The 13,679-nt window shown below is 35.6% G+C and overlaps 1 protein-coding gene and 1 long non-coding RNA gene across 2 annotated transcripts; both read left to right on the forward strand.

The window, feature by feature from the left end:
• The first annotated feature begins 881 nt into the window (after positions 1-881).
• On the forward strand, positions 882-8,580 carry LOC7487970 (pumilio homolog 1). Its single transcript, XM_002311143.4, has 9 exons — positions 882-1,956; positions 3,376-4,781; positions 4,871-5,012; positions 5,163-5,270; positions 5,586-5,798; positions 5,911-6,021; positions 6,743-6,937; positions 7,283-7,457; positions 8,130-8,580. Exons 1-9 carry the CDS (start codon positions 1,351-1,353, stop codon positions 8,171-8,173), a joined length of 3,000 nt encoding a protein of 999 aa, XP_002311179.3. The 5' UTR covers positions 882-1,350; the 3' UTR covers positions 8,174-8,580.
• A 1,247-nt stretch (positions 8,581-9,827) lies between these two features.
• Positions 9,828-11,108, forward strand: LOC112328320 (uncharacterized). The gene is made up of 3 exons (XR_002983079.2): positions 9,828-10,521; positions 10,603-10,712; positions 10,838-11,108. It is a non-coding gene; the product is annotated as an uncharacterized LOC112328320 (long non-coding RNA).
• The last annotated feature ends 2,571 nt before the right edge of the window (positions 11,109-13,679 follow it).

The following is a 13,679-nucleotide window of genomic DNA, read 5'->3' on the forward strand; positions in this document are numbered from 1 at the left end:
GATATTATCAACGTGGCAAATCCAGAGAAAAACTCAAAGGAAAAAAAAGTTAGGTTTACTCAGATCAACATGTCAAACCTGCAATTTAGGTTATGAACTCTATCGGGTTGAATTATTTTTATTTTATTATATGATAAAAGATATTAAAATTAATTTAGAATAAACTCAATACTGAAAAATACAATTCAATAAAAACACAATATAAAATGATAAAATTAAAAAATTAAAAAATATATAAAAAAAAACCAAAAAAACCAATAAAAAAAAGTCGAGATGCGTGAGCCCAAGTGGCAAATACGGTGGATGTTGGGGTATTTATAAGTGTGGTAGCGATTGTTTTTTCAAAGTGTTTTTCACTTGAAAATATATCAAAATAATATTTTTTTTAAAATCATTTATTTATGATATCAGCACATTAAAACAATCTAAAAACATAAAAAAATTAATTTGAAACAAATAAAAAGATAAAAAAATTTTATTTTATTTTAAAAATACTTTTAAAATACCAAAACAAACTCATAAAAAATTATCATATAAAACCCGGTGTGTTTCAAATCCGCAACCTTGATTGAGATACATGTGATAACCACCCGAGTTAAGAGATAAAAATGTTATAAAACGACTAAAAAAAATATAAACCGGGTCATTGTTCATCTGAACCGTTAAACTAATCCCACACCATGTTTTGCTAATTCGAACAGATAGATAGCTGGGGGGGGCCTTTAACACCTAAGATAGGGAGGGGAAAAAAGGGTTAGGAGCCCAGTACGACCAAATCAACATTAGAAAACAAACGTGACTTTTATTGTTGTTATTACCAAACAAACTGATACCGGTCAGAAATATAAAAAGAAAAAACAAAAATCAGTAATAATCGGGCATAAAACCATCTGAAATAAAACCCTAAAGACTCTCATTGTAAGAACAAATCTTGGAAGAATCCATCCTTGCCTTTAATTGACAAATCCAATGGCTTAGATCTGTCCACCGTTAGTGCTTATCACCCACCCTTTTCTTCACTTCACTCTACTCTCTCCCTCTCTCTCTAAAAAAAGAAAAAGAGACATGGCTGAAGCCACCTTCTTCATTGACCACCTGCCACTCTCACTCTGATCGCGGTATTTATAACCAAAAGTTCCAATCTTTACCTCAAATCCACACTCTAACACGAAATCAAAACTTGGGTTTTCGTTTATCTTTTTCTGTAAGTTTTAATTTTGAGGTCACATGGGTTCTTGGTTTTGATCAACAAAACCTACTTATCTGAGCCTTACCAACAAAACTCAGTTTTCTTTTATCACTTTTTAGCTAAAATTGAATTCCAAGTTTTAATCCTTACACTTGTACCTAATGATCACTGACACATATTCAAAGGTTTTGCCTGATATCTCAAAGCGATCAATGCTGAAAAACGAGGATTTGAGCAAGCTAATTAGAGAGCAAAGGTTGCAACAAGAGGCAACAAGTGAAATAGAGAAAGAACTCAATATTTATCGAAGTGGTTCAGCCCCGCCTACAGTAGAAGGTTCTTTAAGTTCTATTGGAGGCTTATTTGATGGTACAGGGATTCCTGGTATCAAAAATAGCAATAGAGGTGGTTTTTCGAGTGAAGAGGTCCTAAGGTCTGACCCAGCTTATGTTAATTATTATTATTCGAATGTGAACTTGAATCCAAGATTGCCTCCTCCATCATTGTCAAAGGAGGATTGGAGATTTGCACAGAGATTACATGGAAGTGGCGGTGGTTCTAATTCTGTGGTTGGGGATAGAAGGAGGGGAAGTAGAGGCGGCGAAAATGAAGGGCATAGGTCACTTTTTGCAGTGCAGCCAGGGTTTGGAGGAGGAATGGAGGAGAATGGGAATGAGAATGGAGTGGAGTGGGGAGGAGATGGGCTTATTGGGTTGCCGGGATTGGGGCTGGGAAGTAGGCAAAAGAGCATTGCAGAGATCATTCAGGTAAAGCCTGAAAACTTTTGTTTTTTTTTGTTTCGGTTTGTGTTGGTATTTGGAAGATTGATTGTTGGTATTGTACTTTTCCATTATCTGATAAAGATGTTATGCTGTATTGGGTGCAATATTTTTGACGCCATCATTCTTTTTATGTCGATCTTAGTTGCCTAAAGTCAACTCATTAGAGCAATTCAAAATTCTTGTTTGCTAATCTAACCACTTTATGCTTTTTTGTCTCTTTTTATTGTATCTGTATAACTATTGATGATATGAAAACTCCAATTCTTCTTATAACTAGTTGACATGATTATACAATACCAATCTTTGTAGGTGTTTATGCATATTTGTATGCGGCTCACTGGTATACTGCGTTCTTCATATTTTTAATTTCCAGTTTGTATGTTATTTTCTTTGTGAGAATTTATTGCAAGACTAGAACAATTCAACTCTGAAGTCTTATTCCCAAGCTAGTTGGATTCAAATACATGGATCTCTATTCTTCATTCCGTTTTGTTAAATCCAATATTTTTTTATAAGGTATTGCGAATTTTTTATGCTTAATCCTCTTTTACCACCTCGGCCAAGTATCATTTTTTTTTTTGTAAGAGTTAATTCATCTAATTTTCTGTTTTTTAATGCTCATTTGTTTCTCCTCAATGGCAGCTGTGGCTCTTCCCAGCTTGGCTCCTCTTGCTTTGTTTCTTTGACAACTACATATTGCTTTTTAAAAGATGCGCCTGTCATTATCTTTGGAAAGAAGAACATGTTGTGCTGCTACTGATATTGTTTTTTTAATGGCAATCTTCCGATGTGTTGAGAAGTGAGTTGCGGCACTGGAGAGGGACAGAGGTCTCTCTCCCCATGATAACTTGTCTATTTCCAGAAAGGGAAAGTTAGGGTAATCTAGTTTGATGTTGATCTGAGAATGAGAACCTGTTATTTGATCCTTGTGCTTCTTTTATTTGTTTTATATTTCTAATTGTTTGCTTTGAGATCACTTGTAGTGCTGAAAATATATGTATCTAGATCAGACGTGTTCACTATTCTCTTTTGTAGCCCCTATGGATGTTGCATGAATCATGCACAAATGTGTTTATGCAAGCATTTGTTATTGTATGTTCAAGCATACATGATTTCTATGGCAAGCCTAACGAAACAGAAGGCTTCATTGTTACAAAATATCTATAGTCGACCACCAGATTCTTCCCTGATTTTTTTGATTTGTTCAGATATTTGATGCAATCTGCAGATGATGGTTTTTGGCGATTGACTCATTTTAAGCAAACTAATCTCTTTTTGGAAGAGCTTCTCCCTTTTCCATTCCTGTTATTCTTGATTTATTGTATTCGCTCAAAATTTTACTGAATATCTTGTCTTTCACTTGCATTTTTGATGATAGATTAATTGTTTAATTTTGCAATACAGAATGATATGGGTCATGCAAACCCGATCTCAAGGCACCCTTCACGTCCTGCTAGCCGCAATGCATTCGATGATGATATGGAAACTTCTGAAGCTCAGTTTAGTCAGCTGCATGGTGATTTGGCATCCCTTGATGCTCTACGCTCCAGTTCAAACAAACAGGGCATGTCTGCAGTTCAAAACATTGGTGCATCAGCTTCTCATACCTACGCTTCTGCTTTAGGTGCCACCTTGTCTCGAAGCACCACACCTGACCCTCAGCTTGTAGCGAGGGCTCCTAGCCCTCGCATTCCACCCATTGGAGGAGGTAGGACCAATTCCATGGATAAAAGAGATGTGAGTGGTTCACACTCATTTAATGGCATCTCAACAAGCTTCAATGATTCTGAGCTCGTAGCTGCATTGTCTGGGTTGAAGATGTCAACAAATGGTTTAGTTGATGAAGAGAACCACTCACAGTCACGAAGCCAACATGAAATTGATGATCGCCATAACCTGTTCAATTTGCAAGGTGATCAAAACTATGTCAAGCAACAATCATATTTAAACAAGTCATCTGCTAGCTCAAACCTTAAATTACCCTCAACTCTGACTCTGAGTGGTCGAGGAGGCTCTCCTTCTAATCACCAGAATGCAGATAACATGAATTCCCCATATGCTAACTATGGCTTCAGTGGGTATCCTGTGAATCCTTCATCGCCGTCCATGATAGGAAGTGCTCTTGCGAATGGGAGTCTGCCACCTTTGTTTGGAAATGCTGCTGCTGCTGCAATGGCTGGAAGTGGGTTGGATTCTCAAGCACTAGGTGCAATAGGGCCGAACTTAATGGCTTCAGCAGCAGAATTGCAAAATCTTAGTAGATTTGGGAATCAAACTGCAGGTGTGCCTCTTGTGGACCCATTATATCTTCAGTACTTGAGATCAGATGAGTATGCAGCTGCCCAGCTTGCAACTGCCCAGCTTGCAGCTCTCAATGAACCCATGCTGGACAGGGAGTATGTTGGTAATGCATATGATCTCCTCCAAAAGCTTCAATTAGAGACATTGCTGTCCTCTCAAAATTCACAGTATGGTGTTCCATACCTTGGCAAATCTGGTAGCTTGAACCATAATTACTATGGAAACACAGGATTTGGTCTTGGCATGTCCTATTCTGGAAGCCCATTAGGGGGGCCCGTTCTTCCAAATTTGCTTGCTGGATCTGGTGGTCCTGTGAGGCACAGTGAACGGAATATGCGTTTTTCTCCTGGGATGAGGAATCTGTCTGGGGGTGTCATGGGATCATGGCATTCAGAAGCTGGTAGTAACCTGGATGAAAGTTTTCCTTCCTCTTTACTGGATGAGTTCAAAAGCAATAAAACTAAATGTTTTGAACTGTCAGAAATTGCTGGTCATGTTGTTGAGTTCAGGTATATATTGCAACCTGATTGAACTTTTCTATCTTCGTAGTTTAGGCCTCCGGAATTTACTTATTTATTTTCCCAACTTCAATGCACAGCGCTGATCAGTATGGGAGCCGATTCATTCAACAGAAGCTTGAGACTGCCACGGCAGAAGAGAATAACATGGTTTTTGATGAAATTATGCCCCAAGCCCTTTCACTAATGACTGATGTTTTTGGTAATTATGTGATTCAGAAGGTATTTTCTCTTATGCTGTGCTTGACATGCCTTTGTTACTACCATGTCCTTTTATGCTTATCATGTGCTGAAGTCCCATCACACTCCCTCACCTACATCTAAGAAGGAAAAAAATGAGTTACGAATAGAATTTTTCCTGTCTGTCTTCAGTTTTTTGAGCATGGATCTGCATCCCAAATAAGAGAACTGGCTGATCAGCTAACTGGCCATGTGCTGACCCTTAGCCTTCAAATGTATGGCTGTCGTGTTATCCAAAAGGTACACTTCAATTACCTTGCTTATGGAACCTGTACTATTTCTGAAGGCATCTTAAATATTCTGTAGATAGGTTATCTTCTTTCACATCACTTCTATAATCTGCAGTGATGCCTTGTGCTTGCATAATTCTGTCTGTTTAGTATTTGCCATAAGCTAAGTTGAAGACATGACCAAATCACTTTTCTTCTTATCTTACTGAAGCCCTTTTTTTTCTATTACTTGTGCACTGATGTTTGATTAAATATAGAATGACGTGTCTGACTTTGCTTAAAACCTAACTTCTTGGGTTCGATGCACTATGATCTTAATAACAAGGCTATAGAAGTGGTTGAACTGGACCAGCAGACTAAAATGGTCACAGAGCTTAATGGTCATATCTTGCGATGTGTACGTGATCAGAATGGAAACCATGTCATTCAGAAGTGTATTGAATGTGTACCTGAAGATGCCATACAGTTTATTGTTTCTACATTTTATGATCAAGTTGTGACGCTGTCCACTCATCCATATGGGTGCCGTGTGATACAGGTATGTAAACTCTGTTTTTACTTGCTATGAATGTCTTTGTATGCTTGTCTATTGTGAATATATTTTAGAGGTCCAACTGTTATTATAAATAGTTATGAATTTTATGTGACAGAGAGTGCTGGAGCACTGCCATGACACCAAAACCCAGCGTATAATGATGGATGAGATTTTGCAGTCTGTTTGCATGTTGGCACAAGACCAATATGGAAATTATGTTGTACAGGTTTGTTCATATATGAATGCTTTTTAAAGTACATTAATTAAGCATGGATACCGATCTAGGGATAGCGTGTGGGGGCATGTGTGTAATTTTCATGTTCTGAACATGCTTGGCAAGCATCTGCAATGTGTCAAAGAAGTGCTGATATCTGACATATTGGGTACAGCCCCAGCTCCCAGGTTGAAGCATCACTGCTTTATGGCATTTTCTGCTGGCTGAGATATTTGATTTCAAGCTGGCAGTAGTCTGGTATCCACCCTTAATTATATGATCGAGCAATGCTAGATAACTTGTGTATAGTTCCATGAAAGAACATTATGTTTGATCTCTTCACCATTGTGAACTCAAGTTTGTTCAGTTGACAAGAAAACATTTAGTCGTCATATTTTTTGTGGAAACTTACCCTGTTGTACCTGTTAAATGAACATAATGGATAAACCCTCTTATACCTGCCTAAATTTGTGGGATTTCTAACCAATAACATCACATGTGAAGTTTAGCATGAAGTTCAATTGCTGCCATACCATAAGCGCCTGAAGCATTTGGCCATTATTTGCTGCTAATGTCTGTATTTCCCTTGTTACAGACATAACTCATGTCAACCAACCTGTTCTGCAGATTATTATAATAACTGCAATCTCTCTCTCTCTCTCTCTAAATGCATATTTGGTTCCATTTTACTTTTAAACTTATCTGTCCTAGTTACTTTCAAATAATATTGCAGCATGTCCTGGAGCATGGGAAACCACATGAGCGTTCAGCAATAATAAAGAAATTAACTGGGCAGATAGTTCAAATGAGCCAGCAGAAGTTTGCCTCCAATGTAATAGAGAAATGCTTAACTTTTGGCACTCCTGCAGAACGTCAGGCCCTGGTGGATGAGATGCTTGGCACCACTGATGAGAATGAGCCTCTACAGGTTTGTGACTTGTGTGTGTACTGTACTCCCTTCATAACTAAACATGCGAAGAAGCATTTAAAGTTTCTGCTTATGTATTTGCTTATTACCATATTGCATTCTCTAACTTTGCCTTGTGTGTTTTTACTTATTCCTATTTGTCTAATTAGTAAGATGATTAGGTTTCGTTCTCTATATTGTAAGTTTTAATTCTATTCACAGTAGCACATTCTTCTGCTTTAGCTAATATAATATGATTCTGGTGGGACTTTATTTGGCAATTTGTTTTGAAATGGCGATCCTCATGTATCGATGTCTCTGTAGTCTTTGATTCCCTGTTCGATTCCTGTTTCTTGTTATATGCAGGCCATGATGAAAGATCAGTTTGCAAATTATGTTGTACAGAAAGTGCTGGAAACTTGTGATGACCAGCAACTTGGACTCATACTCAGTCGAATAAAAGTTCACTTAAATGCTCTGAAGAAGTATACTTATGGGAAACATATAGTTCTGCGTGTAGAGAAACTTGTTGCAGCTGGAGGTAAGCAGAGACTCCCCTTTCCTGCTTTTTTACATGTGGTTCTCCTGTATCTGATTTTGCACTAAAGGAAAAACATCCATAAATGCTGCAAACTTTTGGTTCATTGATTTTTTTTCCACACTCATTTTGTATGCTCAGTGTTTGATGGTTGATTAAGGACATTAGTGTTTGGATGAGCATTTTGTGGTGTTCAATGAGCAAGAAGAGTGGGAAGATTAATGATGTTTCATGTCATGTTTTGTTGTTTCTGTAATCAGTGAAAACTCTATTATGTTACACTTAAATCATGCAGGTAAATATTAGATTTTTGAGGTTCGCCAAAAGCAAGCTTTTCCCACACAAGTGCCTGGATTCCATAAGCATGCCTCATACACTAATTAGGAATCTTTTGATATTAATGCATTTTCTCACACTAAATTAAAGAGAGAATGCTTTCGGAATATCTTCAAATGATCTTTTAGAGTTCTTCTGCATCCAACTTTTCCCTTTTCTTTTTTACATGACATGAAGGGCTCACGTTATCAATTTCCTTGTCTAATATTCTCCTTTTCCTCTTACTGATGCTTACCTACATACAAGATTTTCAGGCTCGAAAGATTAATGTTGCATTTTATTGCATTTCTTGTGCAGAAATGACTCTAACAAGTCCTCTCTTCTTTGCTTTGTTTGCAGAGAGGAGAATTAGCTTCCTTACTCTGAATCCAGCTACTGCATAGATGGCTAGCGTTGTACAGCTAACTGAGGATAGTATTGAACGCCTCTTTCTCTGTTATTTCTTTTCATATCTAGTAAGGGCTCTGTCTATTTGTTGGATGGATTGGAGCTTCATGAAAATAAGAACTATCTGTTGTACTAAAAACTGTACATGTTTAGTTTGAGGATATACCTAGAATCAGGTTAGCTGGGGCTCTGATGGTGAGCATGCCGAGTCCTTGCAGAGAAGATAAAGAGTTCCTGTACAAGTTTTTAAGTATGTAAAAAGGGAGGAGGTAATTAATTTATGATCGTGACTGTACAAAAATGTTACCAGGCGGAAACAGCTTTTGTGTTTAGGAGAGTACGGAATTTTCCTGATGCATGGGATTGTTTTATCTTTCTTATTTTAAAATATTACCCCCACTAATCATGGATGTCTGCTTGCTTGGTGCACGAATGGTTTGTCTTTTTTTTTCACGCTTACACCCTGTTCAATCATGTCACTCCTACAACCTCTGATGAGTTTTTCACTCGTCAGAGAAAGGGTATTTTTATAATAGGTAAGATTATTTTTTAAAATATTTTTTTAATGTTTTAAAATAATATATATTTTTTAAAATTATATTTGACATGAACATGTATCTAAAATATTAAAAAAATTAATTTAAAGATATATTTTTTTAATTTTTTTTCAAAACCATGGTTGGATTTCAATCCTAAATTAGGTCCAAGTTCTTATCAAAAGAAATCTCACTTCTTATTTCAATTTATCTTAAAGGCGCACTTTTATATCAGCATCCAAATAAATTTAAGGTGCTGACTCTAAATTTGAATCTAAAAAATTAAGAAATTGAACATGCCTCTTAAACTACCACTCAAAATATTCATGATTTGTATCTTTATAAGTATGTTTTTTCTCTCATTTTAGCCTGTTTAATTCGTATAGATATGCTAATATCTCATATGAATATTTAGAAATTAAAAAGTTAGCTTATTATTAGTGTTGATTAGCTATTTAATTATTAGAAGTAAAATCAAGACCTTTTAAAATCATAGGAGAATGTTGAGAAATTCCATACTCTAAAGATCGATAGTACTTGTAAATTTAGAGAACAAAATCTATTTTTTTCCTCCTTTTCTCTTAGGTGCATGGCTTGTATTTCAAACTATATAAATGTATATAACTTCAAATGGTTGAAGATGTATATTTCCTTACTTGAATTTTTGGGTTCAAATGGCACATTTATTCAAAATGCATCAGACTCATTTGAGGGGTATGTTTTTAAGATTGTATGAGAAGATTTATGGGGTGTTTGACATTAAGTTTCAACTTGTTTTTTTGTTAAAATTTGATTTTTTTTGCTTCAAATTAATATTTTATAATGATTTTGAATCATTTTGATGCATTTATGTTAAAAATAAAATTTAAAAAATAAAAAAAATATTATTTTGATGCATTTTCGAGTGAAAAACACTTTGAAAAATAATTGTTACCACATTTCAAAACACTCCTCTTAATCTTAGTGGATGTACAATTTGACTCGATAATATTTATTATGTGAAATAAACAAAAACAGTATAAATGTAAATTATATTTTTTTTTTCTAAATTTGAACAAAAACAACTAGCATAAACAATAAATAAATAAAAAAAGCAAAGATGCGCCTCCCGGCTCTTCAATTCTCAAAAGAAAAAGTTCTTCTGTTGCTATATGTGGTTCAACGAGTAAGTCACGTTGACCCTTCCTCGTGACCCAATGATTTAATCACATGGATCATGCGACGCTGGAAAAGGCAGTTAAAGCTTCAACTTTCAAAATTTACCACAAAATTCATCCTTCCATCCACTTGGTTTATTATTTCGGTTAGATTGAAATTCAGAAATTTTTTGAAGGACAAATGGTGTGCGATTATTTTGGTTTTGTTTTTCTTTACCAAATCTATCTTGATGAAGTGACAAGCATTCGAGGTGTGCTAAAGGATTTATAATTGGAATGATTGAATTCTTGTGCTGAAGATGAACTTTAGATAGAGAAAACATTGGAGGGGGGATGGTTTTTGTTCTCGGACTCGAAAGTGAATGATTTGAAAGGACGGTGATGGAAATTCTTGGTGGTGGTGGTGGTGGAGGAGGAGGAGGAGGGAAGGATTAAGACAGCGCGATGGTTGATCATCAAGTATTCTGGATGTTGATAGCCGACCCGGGATTGATTTGTGGAAATTAACTGATACCTGTACCAGCATGTAAAATGAAGAACGTCCTGGGAAACGCTGAGGCAGAGGAAATAGAAAGGGACACCGGGATTAAGATTTTATTTATTTATGCTCGGATTGTAGAACAAAAAAAGAATGCGCTGAACATTTGAAGAGTAAGTGGGTACATTTTTTGTTACTTCTTCTTTCTTGCACATGGCAATAACCTTACATTCTCAATTGTGAATCCATTACAGGCAATGTTTGCAACCATTGGAGCAAAGGAAGAGGCCAGCTGAAGCAGAGAATCCCTAAAAGATAACTTGAAGTACTGGGGAGGGATCGAGGCTGAACTTCCAAGATTAAGGTAAAACTCTTATGTTACGGCATCCGGCCTGAATTGTCTTCAACATTTAAAATTAGAACATTTGTTTGAAGAAACAACACTAGTGACGGATGATTTATTTTTATTTCATTACATAAATGATGAAGGTGTTTACCAATCTTCATTATTATGGACTCGAACCAACTCTGACTCAAGGAAGATTTGGATGAAGAGCAGGGAAGATGTGTGAAAACTATGAGGGTTTCTTTTGTGCTCCTTCGGAGGCTTGACCTTTTTGTTTAAATGTGATCGATCACAAAGTACAGAGTCATGTAATTCGATCAAAGTAAATGTGATCCCGTGTAAAGTGGATTTATGTGATGTCCAATTGGTGAAATGTTGAAGAATTTGATGGGCGATTGGCTTGTTTGATACTAATTTTACATTTGCAGTTGAAAGTAACTTCGACACTCAAATTTCTATGTGGGGAAAAGACTCCACTAGAGATTGGTACTCATGTCCATTGGATTAAGACCATGTCGATTGCGTTGTTTTCCTTTTCCTTTGGCCAGACTTTGTTCAAATTTCTATGTGGGGAAAAGACTCCACTAGAGATGGTGGGTGCTCATTTCACGTGGCAGAACAACTGACCATGCCGCAGGAGAACTTGAATAGCAGCTCGTATGATGAAATTCAATGAGCTGCCATTAAAGAACTCATGTCTGTTACTTCACATGCTTTCCTTAATTTAATTTTCTTTAAAATTGATTCTCAGTCATGTAGAATGTGGAACATTCTGTTGGTGTGCCTTTTTATCCCTGATAATGATATATTCTTGGCTGTGTTTGTTTTCTGAAAACTGATTTCTGGTTAACGGAAAACATTTTCCAGTCCAAGGAAAATTTGGCTTGGTTTTCAGGAAAGTGTTTTCCTTTTATTTTGGACGGAAAACCCTTTCCGGAAATTGTGAAAAATTTAGAAATATCATATTATATGCTGATTATATCAAATTTGATCCTCAAACTTTTGATTGTTATATATTTTTGTTTTGAATATTTATTTTTCAATTTCATCCCTTAGAATTTGATTTTTATATTAATTTTGGTCCTTATTTTTATAATTGTTATTTACTTTTCCCTTATCATTTTTAATTGAAATTTTTTATCTATCAAATTTGGTTCTCATTTTTTTTTATTGTTACTTATTTTATTTGAAATAATTTATGAAATGTTAATTATTATTATTTTAATTTCTTCATCTTTCATTTTTTTTTATTTTTTAGATTTAATCTTTATTATTTTTATTATTATTTATTTTATTTGAGATAATTTATGAAATTATATATTTTTTTCAATTTCTTTCCCTTTTAACTTTTTAATTTGTAAGATTTGTTTCTCATTATTTTAATAAACTTGAAAAAAATAAAACATTAATAGGTTATTTTCCAGTTCATTTTCTATGACATAACCAAACACCGGAAAATATTTTCTAACTTATTTTTTATTACACTATCAAATATCAGAAAATAATTTACTTTCTCGGAATTCACTTTCAAATAAAAAACTATTTTCCAGCAAACAAACAGGACCAAATTAACACATCAGATTCAACTTTCATGGGTAGATAAGCTGTGCCTATGTTGCCAGCAACTTCGACAGGTCTAAAAGCTTCAAAGATGCTTAACTGGCTTGCGAATTGCGCAGAGAAACAGAAACAAAGCAAAATGTCAATCAACGGCTATATATTGAAGGTAACTTTTCCATCCTTTGCTTGCTATTAGTCTATTACAGTGCATTTAGGGTAACTCTGACTTGGCGATTTGGTTTTGTGATTGTGAAGTGATTTATTCATATATCCGAGACAGTTCCCCTTTAACCCAAACTGCAGTTACGGATGCTTTGTTTTGGTATTCCACGCAGTAACGTATGCAGTACCTCTATTATTGTAGAAAAAGGTTGAATACTAAGCTTATCAAACCTCTTAACATTTCTCATCTTTTTGTGCTGTAGAACACGTGAAATAATAGAAATTGGTTTTACGTGTTCTACTTGATTCATCTAATATACGGAAGCAACGTGCTGCGCGCCATTGACTATTCTGCTTTACTTGCAAATTCAAGCTTTTATTCAATGCTGGTTACACATTATTCAACATTACAGGATAGTAAATTCATCCACTCAAGTTTCTAGTTGATTTTGGATCTGCACCGACTGTTTTGCACATCCCTACCCCACTCATTAATCATGCAATTGACTTTATATATATAAATATATAGCTCAGGGCAGCTAATAAAACACACCTTGGAAGATGAACCGCCAAGGAGAAAAAATAAAAGCCAGCGTTATGGTAAAACATCCCTATCCCACTATTACAGTGAAATCAAGATTCATTCATGCTTGGTATGCTCAATAAAAAATCTCGATATTCTAGGATGGGAAACGCATCCGCTCAAGTCGCTAGGTGCTTTTGGAACTGCTCTGATTAGCACATCCCCCCATCCCACTAAAATGTCTTGTGACCAGTTTTGGAATATATTTTATAAAAGATCGAGATCCATCAAGATCTTACTGAAATTGATGCTCGTTTTCTATTTTTATTGATAGTACAAAGTAATGAAAGGGTTTCTCTCATGGTAGCAGAGCTGAGGGCTGAGGGCTGAGGGCTGAGGGCTGACCAACTTCCCGGTAGCCCTTTCCCATCTCATTGCATATCCTCATGAGGGTACTAAATTTGAACGATGATATTGATACTCTTCGTAATCATAATTCCGATGAGTAATATTATTCAAGTGAATTAAGATAATACAATGTAGCGAATAGGACATTTATTTTCTTGCTTGTTGAGAGTGACATGTGAAGATAGATAGAAAATAACACAGCCTTAATTTTCTTACCAAGTGGCTGAGAGTAAAAGGGATATGCTGACTATGGTGGTTGGCACGTTTCCGATCTAAAAAACGGCACCTTACCACCGGTTTTACAGACTTTCTTTATCCGATGTCCTATATCT

This window comes from Populus trichocarpa, chromosome 8, assembly GCF_000002775.5.
Source record: "Populus trichocarpa isolate Nisqually-1 chromosome 8, P.trichocarpa_v4.1, whole genome shotgun sequence".
Taxonomy (NCBI): domain Eukaryota; kingdom Viridiplantae; phylum Streptophyta; class Magnoliopsida; order Malpighiales; family Salicaceae; genus Populus; species Populus trichocarpa.

Excerpts from the sequence above, each read along its gene's own strand:
- LOC7487970 (XM_002311143.4), top strand. The coding sequence starts at position 1,351 with ATGATCACTGACACATATTCAAAGGTTTTGCCTGATATCTCAAAGCGA. Across the intron at positions 5,271-5,585 it reads GCTGTCGTGTTATCCAAAAG|GCTATAGAAGTGGTTGAACT; the intron begins GTACACTTCAAT and ends CTTAATAACAAG. Across the intron at positions 6,022-6,742 it reads ATGGAAATTATGTTGTACAG|CATGTCCTGGAGCATGGGAA; the intron begins GTTTGTTCATAT and ends ATAATATTGCAG.